Source organism: Wallemia mellicola (genome assembly GCF_000263375.1).
Source record: "Wallemia mellicola CBS 633.66 unplaced genomic scaffold WALSEscaffold_23, whole genome shotgun sequence".
Taxonomy (NCBI): domain Eukaryota; kingdom Fungi; phylum Basidiomycota; class Wallemiomycetes; order Wallemiales; family Wallemiaceae; genus Wallemia; species Wallemia mellicola.
Genome location: NW_006531980.1, coordinates 93,331 through 112,811, shown reverse-complemented (window position 1 = coordinate 112,811; position 19,481 = coordinate 93,331). Strand labels below are relative to the sequence as shown.

Sequence of the window (19,481 nt, the reverse complement as noted above, 5' to 3'; positions counted from 1 at the left end):
AAACTTTTAGCCGGTTTATCAAAAAACATTTAGCAGTCTAGTTTTGCAGCATTTATGCCTGTATTTTATATATTTTCTTCCAAAATTGCTCGCGTAGCTCCGATATCACGTAATCATCTCGATTCCCTATCGCTTCGGAAAGGTTAACATCAGTGATATTTGCATAACTTGTCATACTTTTGTAGAACAGATAAAAACTTCGCTTTGACTCTCTTTTACTACTACACGAACAACAGAAAAGAACTCAATAAAATGACGTAAAACATGCATGAATAATCAATGTAATCATATAAATCAAAGGAGATTTTACCAGAATGCACACCATCCCACAAATGCCATACATAGCACTTCTAGTGAAGTTGCCTGTAATATTAATTTGTCGACTTGTTCACCAACAGTAAGCGTCTCAGTTGGTCTAAAGTCACGACCTGAGAACGCGTAAATATGAGAACAACATATGAACAACCGACTTACCTAATAACTTTGCTTCTACCCTTCTCATTACCGCCAAAGCTCTTCTATTCACCGGCTCTGGTCTTCTGTCATTACCAACAGCCTCATCTCTTGCATCACTGTCGACGAGGTTCCTTTCATCAGCCACACTTCGTCTGTTTCTTAGCGTAGATGGATCTAGAAATATGTAAGAATATATCGAGTATATATCAGACGAGACTAACCAATGTTTTCTGCATCGAGACGCCAGTTGATGAGTGGGTCATGAACGAATGCAGCCAGGACAGCCATCAGGGAGTCTCTGTTGTTTCTGAGGACACTCATGACAATATCGCAAGTACGCTTGAATGATCCCTCTACACCGCAAACCTTAAAATCATTGTGAGTATATAAGAATACAAGAAAGCATGAAACTCACCTCCATAGCAAGAACGAGCATTCTTGTCAATCTAAATGGCATCCTTTCAGGATACTTATCTCTATGCTGAGCAACTTCAAAGCTGTCACCGAAATCAATATGGATAACGCCACCCGTGATCCTATCAACCAGCAAGTTGGAAGGATGTCTATCACCAAGACCAAGGATGTATCCAACCATACTCATAACTGCCAAACTACGCGTGTAATTCGTACGACGTTCCAACCACGCTTCACTGTTTCTAGACTTCAACCAGAGAATTCTATAGAGATCTTGACCTGTTGTGTTATCCAAAGCATACTCGAATACTTCCAACTTATTCAAATGACACAAATGATCATAATCTGGAGCCATTTGTAACATCAGTCTGTGCTCAATATTTAGCAATATCTTCCTAGTTTCTCGGTAGTCACGTATGAGCATGTGCATGGTATCAGTGTTCTGTACCCAACCCAATAAACCGGAGTTAGGCGATATTGGTATAACTGAGAATCTATGAATAGATAAATGACGCTTGAATGACTCTGGATTGACTGAAAGAAGGAGGTTGACCAAACCGAATAACTGCATCGCACGTTCATCTTGACGAAGATCTTCGTGACCTTTAAGTAGATACATATACTCTTTACCATCGCTACCCTTAATTTCCATCTTCCTTGGACGTTGCTTAGTCTGCAAGACGGACAATTTTGGCACAACAGCAGCTATTCGAATAACTGGTCTTCCAGATTGATAAGTACCCGGAACTGCCAAATCGAGGTCTTTGGCGCTCAGCAAACGTGGTGCAACATATTGGAGTTCAATCGCGGTAAGTGAGTGCACTTGCTTTTCTATCTTCCTAAACACTGGATAGTAGAGGTCCCAGGCCTGGTTGAGGTCCGCTGCATGCTTCGTATGCTTCCATTTCCTACAATAGTCACGCGCTTCCATGAGCTCCCTTGAGAAGGCCTGGACAAAGGATGTCTCTCGCAATGTTTCTGGACCTCTGTCGAGCAAGTCATGTAACGGTTTGAGCGTTTCTATCATTGCTGCTGGATTGTGATGTACGAAGTAGTGTCTTGAAGCTTCCTCTAAACCTTCATGCCACATTTCATTCCAAAGGATCGCAACTCTGATGAGTTCATTAGATACTAAGCCAGCCTGTTCGACCAGTTTTGGTGAATGCTCGCGCATGCGGTCCATAATGGCGAGTGCTGCTGCTTTACGTGTCTGAGATTGAGATTTCGATGCAACTGTTAATGGATATATCAAAGCCTGTGGGTGGGCTCTGCCAACAGCACATAAGAGCTGGTGAATTAACCTTCTTACGTTAGCATTAGGAGCGTGAATACGTGCTATAATTTGCGGTATGACTTCCAACCAAGTATCTACTGAAATAGTAGCGAATCCTTGAGATAATGTCGATGAAACGTCTTCGTGATAACCGAATTGGAACCAGAGTGTCAACAGACGGAGTGTATCCTGGAGTGAATTACCACCAGAAAGGGCAATGGACTTGAAGAACGCCTGTACGGCAGGTACAATATGCGTAACAAGAGTTTCTGGCTCAACATCCTCATTAGCGTGTTCGAGATGGGCGATTACTTCGAAATTAGCCAATGCGAATGTGTGCCAAGCCTTGTACCAGTTAGGATCCAGTTGAGTGGCTTGGTAGAATGCACCGAGGATATCGTCAGCATCGTTGACGAACCAATCCTCCTGTAAAGCAACTTGCCATTGACCTTGTTTGAAATAACACCTAGCGAGCAGATTCTTGTATTCGGTAATCTTGCCCTGCTTATAGTATTCATTTGCGATTGCCCGTGAGCTTTCGGTAGGATTCAAACCGAGATCGTTCGAAAGAGATGCCGTAAAGTCGCGTAACCAATTGAGTGATTCATCTTGTGCGCCCTTTGCCCAGCTGAATTTCAGATGAGCGTAGATAACCTGCGGAGGTGCCTTTTGGACTGAACCATTAGACCATCCTGTTGGATCTGGACCAAGGAGTGAATTAATAACCTTCTCAGCCAAGAACATTCTGTCAGACTTTCTGCATAAGTTAGCAAACTTGATCCACATCTGAGTGTCTTCCGCTGGAGATAAGACAAGAGTGCGCACTTGCAATATCCTCTGCCAGACTTCAACATCAGGCTGAGCACCCTTCAACCTTTAGGTTGTTAGTAATTATTATTTGCAGAAAAAAACAAACTCACCTCTTCATCCAAGTCTTCCTTATCGTGGCTTGTCGATCAGGCTGATCAGAGAAGAGCTTGTATTGAATAATTTCCTCCAATTCCGCCAACATCTGCACACGAACGACAACATTGTAAGCTCTACCGTATGACTCGGTGACAAGTGACGTAAGTTCACTATCGAGCGACTCACGTGCTTTCGTGATATGATGGAGGGCTTTTTGGTAATGTGAATCGTGTACTGAGAGGATAGCTCTGTAGAAGAACCTATCTGGTGACTGTTGCTTCATGACGGTGATATAATTGTCCATCATTTCCCAATTATTCAAAGACCATGCGGCGGCTGCAGCAAGTGGTGCCATTGCGCGTCGCTCATCATGACCAGCGTTAACCCATTTATTCTGGACGAAGTCAGACAATTGCTCCCATTCACCGAGGGCGTGAAGACACTTCATGCGACCAAGCGTAACCTCTGGTGAATCACCCTCAATTTCAGCCTTCTCGGCATATGCAACAAGTGCTTCATGCCATCTACCGAGCTTTTCGTACCACTCTTCGTGATGTACGATATCGAGTTGCTCCCTCGCGTATTTGAGTGTACCCCAAGCGGCGTCCTGTTGCTGCAATTTCGTATTAACATGAACGAGGCTTTCGATAACGGTAGGTGTCGCTTCAGTGAGGAACTCCAACTCTTGGTAGTGTAAGGCCTTCGCATATGCATGGACGTTCATAGCGTATTCACCAAGTAAAGGAATGTCGATTGGCAGTGGCTTGTCGTCGTGTTCCATGAATTCTGCTAGGTTAAGCAACGTATGAACGACATCTGGTGGTGCAGATGGTGAGGTGAGGGCTCTCTCCATAGCCTTACCAAGCTCGTCTTGATATTGATCATAGAGGTCTGTCCAACAGGAAACAAAAGCGGCATTGAATAACTCCCTTAAAAGCGGTGGGTGTGCTTCAGCGAGACCTCTGCAAGCACGAAGAGCATGTGATGGTGATTCCTTCAAGAATTCAATACCAAGTCTTCTCAACCAGTCGGTCCAATCCTCCCTATTCTGTATAAGCTCAACATTTTCGATACCATATGCTTTCTTAAGGTGCTGCTGGTTGGCTATCAACTTTGTGTTCTCAACTGGCGGTTGCTCATCCGACTTTTCGGTAGTGAAGTTGTCAAATATACTGTAATCCTGTGGAAGTCTTTCACCATTGAGCAACATATTAACAAATTGGTTATATGGACCATGTTGAATACGATGCTTGAGTAAAACTTTTGAAATCATTGGCACGAATACAGCAAAGTCAGGACCGAGCTGTAAAACCAACGCGGCTAAAATATCCATTGCAGCACTACGCAGTTCTGGAGGACCCGATGATAGAACTCTTACGATTGGATGAATAATTCTTGAGGCGTGATCGCAGAAGTTCACTTGCCTCGACAGCTGACCGATTGTAATAATGGCGGATTTTCTTAATTGTACAGATGCCTCCGGTCTTTCAATAGTCTTGACAATAGCTGGTACGACTAAATGCAAGTATTCTTCAATGTTCGATCCAAATACTGAAAATGCCCTGAGAATGCGTATAAGAGTTGGTTGACGCTTGTCGGAAAACTCATAATCGAATGTTTGCAACATTGGCGGAAGCAATACTGGTAGGTGAACTCTAAATTCACCTTCGAGTGCTTTAGCGAGTATTTCGGTGAGTGAGATAATCGTTATCTGAAGAGTTGAGTTAGGATTCCAGAATTCTCTAATCATTTCCAAAATATCGGTCAAGAAATTTCTAATGTGATGCTTGACGATGCTGACAAGGATAGCTAGTTGCTGGAAGTAAAACTCTTGAAGGGAAGGCGCGCATGATCTTATAACACCCATGAATGCCGGAATAATCTGATTATGGGTTAACTATAAATGCGGAGCTAAAAACAAACCCACCTGAGGCAAGTAGGATACACATTTGAGTCCCTGTGTCTTGAAGATATTCATAATAGCTTCAATGACAGCGTGATGGTGATTACTAAGGGACGGATCTTTAATCATGTTGACCAAAGCATTGAAAGCGACAGTTTGGTAGAAGTCATCGTTAGTAGCGTTAGAAGATGGAGTGACAACATCAGCAGGGTAGATAGTGACTGACTCAGTGGTGACATCAGACACAGGTTTATCAAGAACCTTATGTTTGTAAGGGTCAAGAGCACCCAACAGACCCATTACACGAACGGTTTCGGAGCGTGTCGATGGTGTCTGATCAGTTTGTAAGATTTTTACCAAAGCATCCAATAAACCTGGGTATTTGAGATAAGGTTCAATAACATAACCAGTGTTTGAAACTAATTGGCCAAGTGTCTTGAGCGCCGCGTCTCTTCTCAATAGTGAAGATTGATCGTGTAGTGTTTCAATTAAGAGCGGCATTATAATGTCGACGTGACTCATCAGTTCCTCTCCACCAACTTGAGCTAATTCTCCAATACAGCGGAGAACGTTTGATGATACTGTTGAACTGTTATCGGATGCTTTCGGAAGTAAAACTTTCATCATAGGATTTGCATATGGCTTTATCAATCTCTGGGAAGCACTAACTAGCAAACCAAGTAACCTGGCGCTCTCTTCCTTGTTACGACGGACTGTTGAATACTCCAGCTCAGTGAGTAGCTGTATGAGTGCCTTACGAAGTGAGGGCATAACATAAGCAGGATTGTGACATGAAAGGCGACCGATGATTTTAATTGCTACCTCTCGTACAGCGAAAACTTCATCATTGAGTGCAATGAAAAGGGATCTAACATTCTCAGCTTGAGCAAGGTGTCTATCAAACTTCTCATCCAAAGATTGCAGAACTGATAATCTGATATCATATTCAGGATCAGCGATTGCGAGGGTCATCAGTTTATCCAGCATGTCTCCTATAATTTCAATAGCATGTGTGGATGTCTGATAAGTAACTGGATCATGAATGAAAGTGATTGAGCAGGTCAAAGCTGCAGCTTTCCGTATTTCAGCATTGTCATCGTCTACAAATGGCAATGCGGTGTCGCGAACAAATTCATTGAGAATATGACCACTGAAATCGAATGAGCCTAATGTTTGGAGTGCCAGCTTAATTATTTCTGGTTTCTTGGCTTCAGATGCTTGTACTTTTGACAGCTCCCTTGCAGCAACAGTTTGTGAGCGTGAAGGTTGCGGTGCTCCGAGTGCCCTATAGGGGCTATCGCTAAGTATCAGGGAAAGCATGTTGAGTAATCTGTCTTGAATTGTCTTGAGCAATGGTGGAATATATTTGGCTATATCCCTCAAAGCGCTGATTAAGGATTCAGACAGATCAGTGCTAAAGATCTCCCCTAAAAGCTCATGTACATGCTTTGCTAGAGATGGACCGATAGCGGCTGCAAGTTTTCCCAAACATTGCAGTATTGCGTCTTCTGGTACAACTGAGCCCTTCTTTGAACGTTGACGAAGTTGTTCGTCGATTGTGAACATCGCACTGTCCATATAATCCTTCATAGCACTTCCAACAGCACTTGATACGTGCCCAACGGCGTTGTAAGCTACAGTTCTTTCTCTTTCCTTTCTGATTGCGCTCATGAGATGACCCATACTCATTCTGAGTTTCGTATGTGAGAACGCCTGTGGATCGTAGGTTGCCAAGGTTGGGATCAGAAGAATAACAGTCTTGCGAATCAAGAAATCTCTGTGATCTTTATAGCGCAAAATGAGATCACAAACGTCACCGAAACGTGGTTTCAAAAACATTCCTGCGTGTAAAAGCAAGTCTCTATAGACTAAAAGAGAAGCGTGAATGGTATCGATGGTGTTCATTTTAAGGCCCGCTTCTGCTTTAGCATAGATTGAGTGCTGTATATCATTTCTATTCTGTGCTTTGCGACGCTCGAGGATGATCAAACAAGCTGATAGTGCGTCTGATGCAGCTTCTCTAATGGTGACTTTTGGGTCTCTGAGGGCGATCCAGATGCGGTCTATCGCTCTTGTGACGAAGGTGTTAAACAAGGCAGGGCTATTCTGAGCCAATTCTTTGATAATCAAGACAGCGGCATATCTTCCGCTTTCGGATCTGTCTCCAGTGAGTAACTCGAGCGCACGTGGTGCTTCGAAATCGATGAATTGTTCACCGAGGAAAGCACCTCCAACGCGTGCGATGTGACCTATAGATATTTGTTAGACCAATAGTGTAGTAAATGGGCAAGCGCACCTAAACACTGAGATGCGGCTATCATGACGTTCATATCATTGCACGGGAGGGCGGGTTTCAAGTAGTTATAGAATCTATATAGCCGCTGCTTCTCTACTTCAATATCTAAGAGTACATCTGGGCGCTGTTAGTGCGTCATCTCTCGATAGGTCAGCACCTACCAATTGCGACGATTCCACCGAGCTTTTCGTGTGGATGGCTGCTATTTATTAATTCGAACAATCTGCGCATGACCTCAGATTGTAGTTTGGCTACAGACTCAGCGCTGAGCTCTGCATTGCAGGTGATAAACTATGACTGTGAGTTGTTGGAGATAACTAGAGATAGACGCACAAATTGCTGTAATTCGTGTGCAGCCTCTTTACGTAATTTACTATCTCTACTACGCAAGCCCGCAAATACGCGGACTAAAGCGTCAATGTACATCTCGTATTTCGTAGGTGGCTGTCGCTGTTGAACAGCTACAATGATAAGCGGCTTGGGCAAATTAGCCGACAAAAGCCCTCTCAATAAGCCGATATTCAGAAGCTTGTGTGGTTTAGATATTAAATTAGGTTGGTTTTCTATTCAGTGATTTAGTCGATGCACTGACTGCTGATTTAGGATGCACAATTATCACAGCATTTGCCTTATTCAATAAAGTCGCAGGCGTTTATGGCGTAAATGTCATTTTCACAGGCGGTACTTTCGCCCAACTTAGTATGTACCTCTACAGCGTCGGTACTCTCGCTGTCTTCGTTTGGGGTTTGAAGCAGATTTCAGAGGAAAATCCTAGTAATTCATTAGCATACGCGAATTTATTCGCCATAGATCACATCATATCAACAATCTACTCCTTGATTTTCTTCAAGCATTGGTACATCGACGAACCACACGACGGTCGGCGGGCAGACGTAGGCGACCTTACTAAGGGCTGGGGTGGTGTCGCCCATCAGGACCTTACAGAGTTAGAGAGGGTCGCTGCAGCTGAGGAAGTCTGGGGACGCGAGAAGGTCTTTGCTGCACTCGTTCTGCTTAGTGGATTCATCGCAAAGTTATACTTTATATTGATCATTTACTCCTTCAGTCTGTCCTTGATACAGGGGACGTACTATAATAACAACCAGCAAACTAATAGAGCTAACTATAGGAATGTTCAAAATGAATAGATAGATAGATTACATCGAGTGGTGGTCTGTTTTGTTTGACAGCTTCTTAGAAGCCATCTTGGAATTGTTTGATTTTTAATGCATAGTAAGCACCGCTAGCCAATCCGAGAGCAGTCAAGAACTGTGGTAGTCTGGCACCCTTTCTTGCTCTTCTGATTGATGAGAGTGTGAGGAGTGCCGAGCTAGCTAAGGCGGCTTCATGGCCATAGTCACGGTTTTCTTGTATCAAGAATCCGCTACCAGCTGTTATAGTTAGTGAAACATCCTGTAATCTAATGAATACGCACCGAATGCAACTGAACATATCAATCCACCAATCAATGAGGCCTTGCTGCCTTTCTTCAAGAATCCAATGGTACCTTTAGCCAAGATAAGCTTTATATTGTATTATCATACACACTAACCTCCCAAGCCAGTCAATCCAGCGAGTGTGTAAGCAGGGTGGTGTGACATCCTCGTGGTTCAGAAACTAGAGAAGGAAGTAGAAAAAAAACAGACAGCAGATATTTTAATGTGTATAAATAGGCATTAATTATTTTTGAGTATGCAATTGGGGAGTTTTGTCTTGTAATGATTCTGTCTCAAACGTTAGATAAGAAATCGACGAGGAGAGGACTGACCAGAGTTCGATTTGTATTGCATTTCTAAATTAGCAGGTGTTTGGTTAAGTGCCTTGTATATTTCTTCCCTGTTGGGCGTCAGTGTGTGTCTTCTCTTTTAGCAGTTGACGCACTTCACACTATCGATCAACAGTGGATCTTCTCTCTTAATCCATACACTAATTATATCCTCCGCAGCTCTAATTGAGACGACAGCACCACAAATGTCATCTGTGCCGCCCGCTATACTACCACCAATGATGGCGAGCACGAGATCCTCCCAGAGCTGATCGACAATGCCCTTCTTCAGCCTGAGTATCCATTTACCACCTTTTATGTTCTCTGGATCTTCCCATACAGGTCTGACCCCGGAGCGGAAGAGCTGGTAATCTGTAACAACTGGTAGCGTAGATGGAGGATTAAGGTATGAGTAGGTATTCCAGAACGATTCTACCTAAAAAGCTGTTACTTTCAATATCGACTACGGCAATTTAACTAACGGAATCAAATGAAGCTACTTTTATCAAATCTTTCTCATAATCGACAATCTTCGATGAAGGTGGTCTGTGTATTCCCCATACCGTCCATGGTGTTCTCAAAGCGAGCGTCATCGTCGTACAGTTGGAAGTCACTTCTTTAGAAACAATATGCATCTCATCACACTCGCAACGTTAGTAAAGACTTAAAATTAAATTTAAACCTAACGATCTTATAGCTGGTAACTATATCAGTATTCTCATATATTTCATCTCTCATTTCACTCATTAGTTCGCTAAATCAGTGGGCTTTAGACTTTCAAGTGTGTTACTTGGCTATTTTAGTCCGTATAGTTAATATATTAATAGGGGAATTACGAAAGGATCTTGGAAAGTATCAAAATTGCTAAATCTCGCGGCGCTTCTCTTCGTGTTGGTCCTGAATTAGAGATAACGTATGTTCACTCCAATTATTTCATCATCCATCTAAATTGCTGTTATATAGTGGGTATGGTTGTCTAGATCACCACCTAGAGGGTGGGTATACCTCTTCCTATCTAACATCTCCCATTGATAAGAATCAGGTGACACAATCCTACATTCTTGGGAAATCTTAGCCAAGTTGCTCAAAGATAAGGAGACACATGGCATTATTTCGGATATTGGTATGCCAGTTAGACACAAAAATGTGAATTACAACTGCAGGGTTATCGTAAATGACGGTAAAATTGTCTTGATCCGTCCAAAGATGTGGATGGCTAACGATGGAAACTATCGTGAGATGAGGCACTTCACGCCATGGTTAAAGCATCGCCAAACGGAGGATTTCTTTTTACCTCGCATCATTCAGTCAACAACTGGACAGACTACCGTGCCTATTGGTGATGTCGTCATGTCGACGCTCGATACATGTGTTGGTGTCGAGCTTTGCGAGGAGCTCTTCACTCCTGGTGCACCACACGTTAACATGGGCTTAGATGGTGTCGAAATATTCACCAACTCCTCCGGCAGTCATCACGAACTTCGCAAACTGAACCGCCGTTTCGAGCCAATAAAGGAGGCTACTCTGAAGGTATGTCACGACGAGTTTCTTCTTGGTATTACTGAACTCAAACCAGCTCGGTGGTATCTATCTCTACGCTAACCAACGCGGTTGCGATGGTGACAGGTTATATTATGACGGTTGTGCCATGATCTTAATGAATGGCGAGGTTATCGCACAAGGTCCTCAATTCGCGCTCACAGACGTCGACGTTGTCACTGCTACTGTCGACATTGAAGACGTCCGCTCAAGTCGCACATCAATCAGCCGTAATCTTCAAGCAGCACAGAGCCAGCCTATGCCACGTGTACATGTACCAAAAGCTCTATCGTATGGCATTGGAGAGAACTTCCTCGCTGCTGATCCATCACGTCCTACTGAACTCAGAATACACCAACCTGAAGAGGAGATTGCGTAAGTAAGCTTTAACTACCAATATAGTCGCTTAATATGTCACAGTCTGGGCCCTGCTTGCTGGTTATGGGACTACCTCCGTAGATCCCGTACTCAGGGCTACTTTTTGGCGCTTAGCGGTGGTATAGATTCCTGTGCGACCGCGACTATCGTGAGCTCAATGTGTAGACTCGTAGTTAAAGCGTGTCAGAACAAAGGTATGCTGAAATGACTGCCATATCTGCTCATTACTAAATCTGGCATAAGAACAGCAAGTGCTTGACGACGTTAGAAGAATCACAGGCGAGCCTGAAGGATCGACCTACGTTCCAGATGATCATCGCGAATTGTGCAACAGAATATTTTACACTTCCTACATGGGTACTGAGAACTCGAGCGCTGAGACACGCCAGCGTGCTAAAGATCTCGCGGAAGATATTGGAAGGTATGTCATGACGTCTGCATTTGGTTAATTGTATTCACAATATTATAGTTACCATGTCGACATAAACATCGACACGATCATCGCTGCTATCACTGACTTGTTCGGTGTCGCTACAGGTTTGAAGCCAAAATTCAAGGTGCACGGCGGGAGCTATGCTGAGAACATTGCCTTGCAGAATATACAAGTGGGTAAGAACTTAGCTTTTGAATAGACTAACGATAATCCAAGGCGCGCTTGCGTATGTTGCTTTCATATCTTTTCGCTCAATTGCTTCCATGGGTGCGTGGTAGAGTGGGTGGTTTACTGGTCTTGGCTAGCAGTAACGTGGACGAATGGTAGGTTGTTATGCCCTTTTTTGTTTGGTTCTAACTTAAGCTTAAGCCTTCGCGGATACTTGACCAAATATGATTGTTCAAGCGCAGATCTCAATCCAATCGGTAGTATCAGTAAGACTGACTTGAAGAGATTTATTGGATGGGCTCAAACAGAGTTTGATCTGCCAATTCTCGAACAGTAGGTTTAGCTTTACTGCAGACAATTTATCTAACCAGATTTAGTTTCTTGAATGCCACACCTACAGCCGAACTCGAGCCAATCACTCAAAACTATGTGCAATCTGATGAGGTGCGTTGTTGTTGATTGAATTATCTAGCTAACAAACTCAAGGCTGATATGGGAATGACATGTAAGTTGATCATTGAGACATTCTTTTTCTAACATGAAGCAGATGATCAACTCTCAGTATTTGGAAGACTTCGCAAGGTGGACAAGTGTGGTCCTTACAGTATGTTTACAAAACTACTCGCAGAATGGAAAGACACTATGTCACCAACTGAAGTGAGTCTGGTATGCCAAATGAATATCTCACTCAATCCACGTAGATTGCTGAAAAGGTCAAGAAGTTCTGGTTTGAATACTCACGTAACAGACACAAGATGACAACAATGACACCATCTTACCATGCTGTGAGTTTCTACGTACACTCGCCATACAATAGAGAACTTAGCCTTCTTTAGGAGAGCTACTCACCGGATGACAATCGATTCGATCTCCGTCCATTCCTCTATAACGCGAGATTCCCATATCAATTCGACAAAATCGATGCAACGGTAAAGCGTGTTGAAGAGATAAACGAGCAACAACCAAAGGAGAAATAAATAAGTAATAATTATATATAGTATACAAATAAACGATTGTAACGATCAATACGATCTTTAACGCCTCATTGAACTACGGCCTTTCTTTCCAATTACTGGACTACTGTAGTATGAAATTGGGGTGCCCGAAGTAGGTGAAGTCAGAGCATCTGGTGGAATAGCAGGCAAATCTGAATCTTTGAGGTAAGGATATGGAGAGCTCTGCTTCGGTGATCTCTTATTCTTCGCTGGTAAGCCAGTCATCCAGGGTTTGACTGGAGGCATAATTGGTGAGTTTCCAGGTGTCCACTGTCTCATTTTTGGCTTGTTCAACTGTGACTCCCGCTGTTGCTGTTGAAGTTGACGCAAGTTCGTTATCTTTGTAGGAGCAGTCGTGTATTTGTCAAGCACTGGTGCAGGAAGTGGTTTCATATCCTTGAGTGAGCTATTTGAGGACTTCAGTGAAGATGTTGAAGTGCTTGCTAATGAGCCGTCCTCAGATTCCATCATTTGTTGTCTAGCTTTAACTCTTCGTCTGTAACACTTGAAGAGTGAGACACAAATGATTAATAAGACAGCGGAAACGAAGACGGCAATTGTTATCGGCAGGACTGTCATGCCTTTAACGACCAAACCTTTATGCTCGTTTGCTTCGAAATCTCTCGCGCGTATTATCCGTCCTAAGATTCTTTGTTAGTCTTTTACTTAAACTAGTCATCATTTCCCACCTTGAGATTCCACCGGTGGTTCTAAATTAGTTTCATTCAGATCACTACCACGTGGAGCAATATTTGCAAAAGGTTTCAGCAAGTTTGGCATCGTTGGTAAGCTCGGGTCGCTCCAGGCGTCGGCTAAATTAAAAGGAGACTGTCTAAACATCGACTCTTGTTTAAATGTTGGTTCGAACCAGCCGAACTTTTTGACTTGCGCATCAAGTGGATGTTGGCAATCTACGTGTATTGCTGGCATTTTTCGCAAATTATAATAACGCAACCAGGCGTATGTCAAAGAATGTGTAAGAGCTTTTGTTGATATTTAGTGAGTATGTCTCCTTTCCTTTGAGATGCCAGCTCTCAGAAATTTAGCTTTAGGTTTATTAGAACGTGAATGAACCTGATTAAGACCTGCCGAGGACGAAATCGAAACTAGTCTCAAAATTTTAGCGTATCTTTCCGTTTTTGGAAGGTGTGGACGCGTAAATTAATTTTCGTGATTGGAGTCCTCATTTTTGTTATAAACTGATAGTGTTTTATCTAGACCTACTTTCCTAGCTTGTTTGAGTATGTCGATCATCGCCTTGTCTATGTCATTGCTATGGACATCTCCTTTTTCGAGAATAATAGAAGGATAAAATACATAAGTCCAATCTGGTTAAAAATGCGATCAACATAAAGTCATTCAACCGTTGGGAAATTTTGACATACCTCGGAGAATAAGATCGTCGGCGCCACCTCTGGTGGTCACCATAGATTGTTCGATAACTGATGTAACGCATTTACGTATTCTTTTGCGCAATCTGTTGCGTATGACTGCTTTTTTTGAGGTATACGCAATTGGTGTGATAACAACCAAAGGGAGTTCAGCAACGTTGACTCTCTTAAATCCATAACCATCCTGTCTGCCTATCGCATCCAAATAGAGCCAATAGCGGAGACCAAAGTCATTATGAGGAAATGGCAGTGAATCGAGCTTCGTTCGTACCAGACTTTCGGTTTTCGATGGTGGGAGTATCTTTAATGTGAAGTAGCTATGCTGGAATGTATACATCCCTCTATCGCCCAGGCTACCGAGGTTTACAGCGTATCCAAACGACAATATCTGAGGAGACGTATGAAAGGGCAGTTATAGAAGAAAGTAAACTTACTTTAACTTTTGGTTTAAACTGTTCAAGTAATTTTAAAGCATTTCTCATTATTTCCTACACCTTCACTGTCTTCTCGTAACAGGCTTCTTCTTCCGCTACGACAATGGCATTCAATTTGACTGTACCACCAGCGACTAACCCTGCGCCATTTGGCGTTATTGGTTTAGCGCAATATTTATCCACCCCAAAGAGTGACTCAATTCCATTCGAATACACACAAATCGATGCAAAAACTGATTTCAACGGCGAAGTCAAGTCTTTGTCTTTGAAGGATAACCAAGGCACTGAAATCACAGACGCTAACACTATTCTTTCTGTTCTCGGTCGCGCTGGAAATGTCGCAGGTCAATCTGAAGACAAAGGTTTGGTAGAGGCATACCAATCAGACGCTCTCGCATTGAGCAAGCAACCATTCCCACAGCTTACGGAATCACTCAACAAGCTTGATGATTTGCTCTACTTGTGCTCTTTCCTCGTCGGATACGCACCAACTGTCGCAGATTTCGCTATCTGGGGTGCAATCAAGTGTGAGTAGAGACTATCAGAAATGATGCATTTTGACAGTTTACAGCATCACCACTCGCTCTTGGTATCCTCAAGAAGAACCAACATCTCAACGTCGTTAGATTTTTGGCTTTCTTCGACACACTCTGTCAATCATCATTGCAAACACTCGCAGCATCAAAGTCTAAGAAAGCTTCTTCTAAGCAAGCTGCAGGTGGTTTCAACATGGGATTGAAGAACGCAGAGCAAGGCAAAGTTGTTACTCGTTTCCCACCAGAACCATCTGGATATCTCCACATTGGACACGTTAAAGCAGCCATGTTGAACGACTACTTTGCTAAAATGTACAATGGTACACTTAGAATCAGACTTGATGACACAAACCCAGTCAAGGAGGATCAAGAATACCAAGACGTCATTCTCGAAGATCTCAAAATGATGAACATTGAATCAAAGTTGATCACATTCACTTCAGATTACTTCCAATTGCTCTACGATAAGGCGATCGAAATGATCAAGCTTGGTAAAGCTTATGCTGATGATACACCAGCTGAGGAACTCAAGACATTAAGACTCAACCGTCAAGCATCTAAGCATCGTGACATGCCAGTCGAAGAGGTTCTTGCACGCTTTGAAGAGATGTCTAAGGGTACTGAAGAAGGTTCCAGATGGGTCCTTCGTGCTAAGATTGACTATGCATCTGATAATGGTACTTTAAGAGATCCAAACATCTACAGAGTCGTGCCACATGCAGACCACCACCGTACAGGTACACAATGGAAGGTTTACCCACTTTACGATTTCTGTATGCCAATTGTTGATTCCGTCGAAGGCGTTACACACGCTTTGCGTTCAAATGAATACCACGAACGTAACCCACTTTGTGAGTGAAATCGTTTTACCATAGGGTACCCCTACTGACAAGTTACAGATAACTGGGTTGTTGACACTCTCGGTATGCGCAGAGCCGAAATTTGGGACTTCGGTAGAATGAACTTCACCTACACACTCTTGTCAAAGCGTAAACTTGGTAAGCTCGTCGAAGCAGGTTCAGTAAAGGGCTGGGATGACCCACGTTTCGCGACTGTTAGGGGTATCCTCAGAAGAGGTATGACTGTTGAAACTCTTCGTGAATTCATCTTGTTGCAAGGTCCTTCACAAGCTATTGTCAATCTCCAGTGGGACCAAATTTGGTCAATGAACAAGCAACGTATTGACCCAGTCATCCCTCGTTTCACAGCTTGTGAGAAGAAGAATGTCGTAAAAGCAACAATTAATGGTGCGCCAACTACACCAGAAGTTAAGGAGTTCCCAAGACACGCTAAGAACCCAGAAGTCGGTAAAAAGAACGTTACATTCTACAACGAAGTATTGATCGATCAAGAGGATGCTAAATCATTCGACGATGGTGAAGAGGTTACACTCATGGCTTGGGGTAACGCTATCCTTAAGTCTAGAGAATACGACAGCAATGGTGATGTAACATCACTTAACTTCGATTTACACCTCGAGGGTGACTTCAAGAAGACTAAGAAGAAGATCACATGGTTGGCACAACCAGAGAATAATGAATTGGTTGATGTTAAGTTAATGGATTATGACTATTTGATCAACAAGCCACGTCTTGAAGAGAGCGACAATCTCGAAGAATTCTTGACACCAGTTACTGAGTTCATTACAGAGGCTATTGCAGATGCTAACGTCAAGACACTCAAAAAGGGTGACAGATTCCAATTCGAAAGAAAGGGATACTTCATCGTTGATGCTGTCAACGCCGACGGTTCATTCGACATGATCAAGATTCCAGATGGTAGAGTTGCTTCAACTATCTCCAAGGGTGATGAGAAGGCTCAAGCTAAGGCAGCAGCTCAACCAAAGAGAGACAAGAGAGAGAAGAACAAGCAACCAGTCAAGGGAGGTAACGCACCATCAATAACTGATAGCGCACCTACCCAAGCAATGGAATATCTCTCCTTGAGTGAGAAAAGTGAAGGATTTGAGATCCCAGTAAAGTCAAAAATGTACAACGTTGGTAGCATCTATGGAGAGGGAAAGTTAGAGACACCAGTAAAGACAGAAATGTTTGCAGTTGATCCAATCTACAAAAAGTAAATTATTCATTTGGATATTTAACATTTTCGGTTTATAAATTTCATTTCAAACAAATTTCGTTAAAAATATTGCGCTTAAGATTCGAAAGTGAAAGCAGCGCCAATCTTGTGAGCAGAAGGACCAGCGGAGGTGTCGTTAAGACGTTGAGTGTCGAGAGCCAAACCGAATGAAGCCTTAACACCAGGACGGAGAGCTTGAGTGTAACCGAGTGCCAAAACACCAGCGTTGTTGATCTTTGACTTGACGAAAGCGGCGTTGTCGAGGTAAGTCTTAGCACCGACTTCGAGGTTGACTTTTGATGGGCCGACCTTGGTGTCGTAGATGGCCTTAGCGCCAGCTTCGACATCGCGTGAGACACGGTGGTAATAAGAAGCGGCGAAGACGTTCAAGTTGTTCAAACCGTGGAGGGTGACGGCGTATTCTGGGGCGGAGTAACCGACAGCAGCTGCGTACTTTGAGATCTTGCCGTCTTGAACAGAGTAAGAGGCTTCACCACCAGCCAAGAAGCCGTCTTTGCCGACAACGCTGTCGAGGGTGAAGGTAGGACCCTTGAAGAGATCGAGGAAGGCGCGTCCGTGCAAACCTGGTTGCTTGTAGATAGCAGCAGCAAGGGCTGACTTGCCACCGCCGTTTGGTAACAAAGAAGATTGGATGTCCAACTTCAAGCCCTTTGCGATGTTGTTCTCCAACTCAAGTTGGGATTTCAAAACGTTGGAGGTTGTCCAGCCTTGGGTGAAGATGACGCCCTTTGCAGCGTCGACGTATTTACCCTCGATGTCGCCGTTGATGGCGGCGGACTTAGAGTCGCGCAAACCAGCGACCTTGAAGGTGACGTTTGAACTGGAATAGTCTGAGCAGAGAATAGAGAAAGAAGCTAAGAACGCACGGTGTCTTTGTCTTGACTTCTAATTGGGTGCCGTTGATTGGGAAATCTGGGTCTGTGAGATGACGAAAAGAGGGAGAGAAGAGACGCACCCTTGTTGAGCAAATCACTAGCGCTCTTTGAGAGATCTTTCCATGATGGTGGTACTGCTGCAGGTGCTGACATTTTAGTAGGTATTAAAGAAAGGAGTGAATTAAATCCAAGTTTGAGTAAAAAAACATGAAAAAATAAGTAAAAACTATTTAATATCTAGTTAGCTAGATGGCTGCTGCTTATTTACAAATTATCCTTCACTCTTGCTTTTACCCTGTGTGACGCATGCACCCCGCTAATGAAGTTGAGAACAGAAGGATCGCTTGGTAGTGTTCTGTGTGCATATCTTATATGAATATCTTCGTTATATACATTCACGGTAATCGTCTTCTTACGATTTTACTCTCCCTCTCTCCTTGTTCCCCACTACATCGGAAATTGCAAGGAACAATAGAGAGTCCACAGTTCCAGTATGGAATCCATATTAGAACCCGCTGAAACGCGGTATTTATGGGTTTATTACATATTTCAATTGGTAGCCTCTGCTGGACACCTTTTCCTCGCCTTGTTAACGATATTCTCGCGGCAAATTGCGGGAAATGGCGTTATGTTGAACTTTTATGGTATATTCTCTGTGACACTCTTCTTTGACGCTATATTGCTCTATACCGGACATATTTATCACAAAACGGATAGTATACCCTCGTCTATAAGAATAATAAATGCTTCTATAAGGTGGGTAGATAACGCGTTTATGTCTTTTATAACACAGTATTAGAATGTCTGGTATGTTAGCAAACGCTTGCACTACTCTCACCGTAGTTATGCGTGTCTTCACAAGTGTGAACGCAGCATTAGGCACTCCTTTGGCCAAATATCTAGTCAGAATTACAGACACAATACTCATAATTATCCCATGGACTGTCTCAGTACCCTTCCTTATTGCTTACCTCGTACAAACGATCAGCAATCCTGAGAAAGTCGTGCGAACAAAGTACTTCTGTAGTTTCGAAGGCGCAACCATCACAGAAGTGACTTCTAATTTGACATTAGCGCTTATGTCACTACTACTCGTCCTAGCCGTACTCACAGCAGTACTACTTATCAGATTACGCATTAGTCAACATGGTCTGGTGTATATAAACACAAGCACAGATTTGGTTATTGGTTGCCGTATTCTATTGTTCGGTTTGTACAGTCTCACAACTGTAACAATTCTCAGTGGCACACTCAACCATCGCTGGTCAGGATTCAGTGATGGTCCAACATTAACTTTCGCTTTAACTGGGTTCTGGGCATTCCTGTTGTTTTTTATACAACCTGACACTTTTGACGCCTTAAAAACATGCTTCGGTTTACGCAGGAAACATAGAAGACCGTCATTCTCAAGCATCACCGCGAGCAGACCACAACAACCGATGGAGTTCTCACCTGTAGGGTCACCAATGTTATCACCAACTTTGGGCGAATTCGGAGAACTCAGAAGCGATGATTTTAGCCTCAATAACAACAAAATGGGCACCTGGTCGAGTGTACCACGGGTCCACCATAGAGAGCGATCTATCGATCGTATAAAGGAAAAATAATAGGATCTTCAT

At 43.2% G+C, this 19,481-nt stretch overlaps 10 protein-coding genes across 10 annotated transcripts; 4 read left to right on the top strand and 6 right to left on the bottom strand.

Annotated features, from left to right (window-relative positions):
* Positions 1-672: 672 nt before the first annotated feature.
* Positions 673-7,674, bottom strand: WALSEDRAFT_21808 (FAT-domain-containing protein; the record flags this gene model as incomplete). Its single annotated transcript, XM_006960101.1, has 7 exons — positions 673-822; positions 872-3,017; positions 3,064-4,931; positions 4,977-7,201; positions 7,249-7,365; positions 7,410-7,539; positions 7,567-7,674. 7 exons carry the CDS (start codon positions 7,672-7,674, stop codon positions 673-675), a joined length of 6,744 nt encoding a protein of 2,247 aa, XP_006960163.1.
* A 26-nt stretch (positions 7,675-7,700) lies between these two features.
* WALSEDRAFT_61300 (DUF1753-domain-containing protein) lies at positions 7,701-8,867 on the top strand. Its single transcript, XM_006960099.1, has 4 exons — positions 7,701-7,802; positions 7,852-8,639; positions 8,684-8,755; positions 8,801-8,867. The coding sequence occupies exons 1-2, from the start codon at positions 7,715-7,717 to the stop codon at positions 8,394-8,396; spliced, it is 633 nt and encodes a 210-aa protein (XP_006960161.1). The 5' UTR covers positions 7,701-7,714; the 3' UTR covers positions 8,397-8,639; positions 8,684-8,755; positions 8,801-8,867.
* On the bottom strand, positions 7,726-8,867 carry WALSEDRAFT_58539 (hypothetical protein). Its single transcript, XM_006960100.1, has 3 exons — positions 8,801-8,867; positions 8,684-8,755; positions 7,726-8,639 (listed from the first exon to the last, which is right to left on the bottom strand). The coding sequence occupies exons 1-3, from the start codon at positions 8,847-8,849 to the stop codon at positions 8,443-8,445; spliced, it is 318 nt and encodes a 105-aa protein (XP_006960162.1). The 5' UTR covers positions 8,850-8,867; the 3' UTR covers positions 7,726-8,442.
* A 117-nt stretch (positions 8,868-8,984) lies between these two features.
* WALSEDRAFT_30114 (translation initiation factor eIF4e) lies at positions 8,985-9,606 on the bottom strand (the record flags this gene model as incomplete). The annotated part of the gene is made up of 3 exons (XM_006960098.1): positions 8,985-9,084; positions 9,130-9,449; positions 9,496-9,606. 3 exons carry the CDS (start codon positions 9,604-9,606, stop codon positions 8,985-8,987), a joined length of 531 nt encoding a protein of 176 aa, XP_006960160.1.
* Positions 9,607-9,642: 36 nt separating this feature from the next.
* On the top strand, positions 9,643-12,508 carry WALSEDRAFT_66014 (glutamine-dependent NAD(+) synthetase with GAT domain-containing protein; the record flags this gene model as incomplete). The annotated part of the gene is made up of 16 exons (XM_006960097.1): positions 9,643-9,665; positions 9,764-9,794; positions 9,841-9,926; positions 9,977-10,008; positions 10,056-10,543; positions 10,590-10,927; positions 10,973-11,124; positions 11,174-11,351; positions 11,400-11,535; positions 11,580-11,686; positions 11,733-11,864; positions 11,909-11,975; positions 12,018-12,036; positions 12,079-12,188; positions 12,233-12,316; positions 12,368-12,508. 16 exons carry the CDS (start codon positions 9,643-9,645, stop codon positions 12,506-12,508), a joined length of 2,124 nt encoding a protein of 707 aa, XP_006960159.1.
* A 33-nt stretch (positions 12,509-12,541) lies between these two features.
* WALSEDRAFT_70342 (hypothetical protein) lies at positions 12,542-14,405 on the bottom strand. Its single transcript, XM_006960095.1, has 4 exons — positions 14,352-14,405; positions 13,912-14,305; positions 13,216-13,854; positions 12,542-13,167 (listed from the first exon to the last, which is right to left on the bottom strand). Exons 3-4 carry the CDS (start codon positions 13,454-13,456, stop codon positions 12,566-12,568), a joined length of 843 nt encoding a protein of 280 aa, XP_006960157.1. The 5' UTR covers positions 13,457-13,854; positions 13,912-14,305; positions 14,352-14,405; the 3' UTR covers positions 12,542-12,565.
* Positions 13,886-14,399, bottom strand: WALSEDRAFT_66012 (hypothetical protein; the record flags this gene model as incomplete). Its single annotated transcript, XM_006960096.1, has 2 exons — positions 13,886-14,305; positions 14,352-14,399. 2 exons carry the CDS (start codon positions 14,397-14,399, stop codon positions 13,886-13,888), a joined length of 468 nt encoding a protein of 155 aa, XP_006960158.1.
* A 49-nt stretch (positions 14,406-14,454) lies between the features above and the next one.
* Positions 14,455-16,967, top strand: WALSEDRAFT_21768 (glutamyl-tRNA synthetase; the record flags this gene model as incomplete). The annotated part of the gene is made up of 3 exons (XM_006960094.1): positions 14,455-14,878; positions 14,923-15,738; positions 15,787-16,967. The coding sequence occupies 3 exons, from the start codon at positions 14,455-14,457 to the stop codon at positions 16,965-16,967; spliced, it is 2,421 nt and encodes an 806-aa protein (XP_006960156.1).
* On the bottom strand, positions 15,690-17,744 carry WALSEDRAFT_48538 (voltage-dependent ion-selective channel; the record flags this gene model as incomplete). The annotated part of the gene is made up of 3 exons (XM_006960093.1): positions 15,690-15,729; positions 15,794-16,992; positions 17,031-17,744. A coding segment is annotated over one exon (703 nt), but the record flags the coding sequence as incomplete, so codon positions are not given.
* A 574-nt stretch (positions 17,745-18,318) lies between these two features.
* On the top strand, positions 18,319-19,469 carry WALSEDRAFT_70339 (hypothetical protein; the record flags this gene model as incomplete). The annotated part of the gene is made up of 2 exons (XM_006960092.1): positions 18,319-18,618; positions 18,662-19,469. Exons 1-2 carry the CDS (start codon positions 18,356-18,358, stop codon positions 19,467-19,469), a joined length of 1,071 nt encoding a protein of 356 aa, XP_006960154.1. The 5' UTR covers positions 18,319-18,355.
* Between the last annotated feature and the right edge of the window lie 12 nt (positions 19,470-19,481).

Excerpts from the sequence above, each read along its gene's own strand:
- WALSEDRAFT_61300 (XM_006960099.1), top strand. The coding sequence starts at position 7,715 with ATGATAAGCGGCTTGGGCAAATTAGCCGACAAAAGCCCTCTCAATAAG. Across the intron at positions 7,803-7,851 it reads TGGTTTAGATATTAAATTAG|GATGCACAATTATCACAGCA; the intron begins GTTGGTTTTCTA and ends CTGCTGATTTAG.
- WALSEDRAFT_58539 (XM_006960100.1), bottom strand. The coding sequence starts at position 8,849 with ATGTCACACCACCCTGCTTACACACTCGCTGGATTGACTGGCTTGGGA. Across the intron at positions 8,756-8,800 it reads TGGATTGACTGGCTTGGGAG|GTACCATTGGATTCTTGAAG; the intron begins GTTAGTGTGTAT and ends TCTTGGCTAAAG. Across the intron at positions 8,640-8,683 it reads GATATGTTCAGTTGCATTCG|CTGGTAGCGGATTCTTGATA; the intron begins GTGCGTATTCAT and ends TAACTATAACAG.
- WALSEDRAFT_70342 (XM_006960095.1), bottom strand. The coding sequence starts at position 13,456 with ATGCCAGCAATACACGTAGATTGCCAACATCCACTTGATGCGCAAGTC. Across the intron at positions 13,168-13,215 it reads ACCACCGGTGGAATCTCAAG|GACGGATAATACGCGCGAGA; the intron begins GTGGGAAATGAT and ends AAAGAATCTTAG.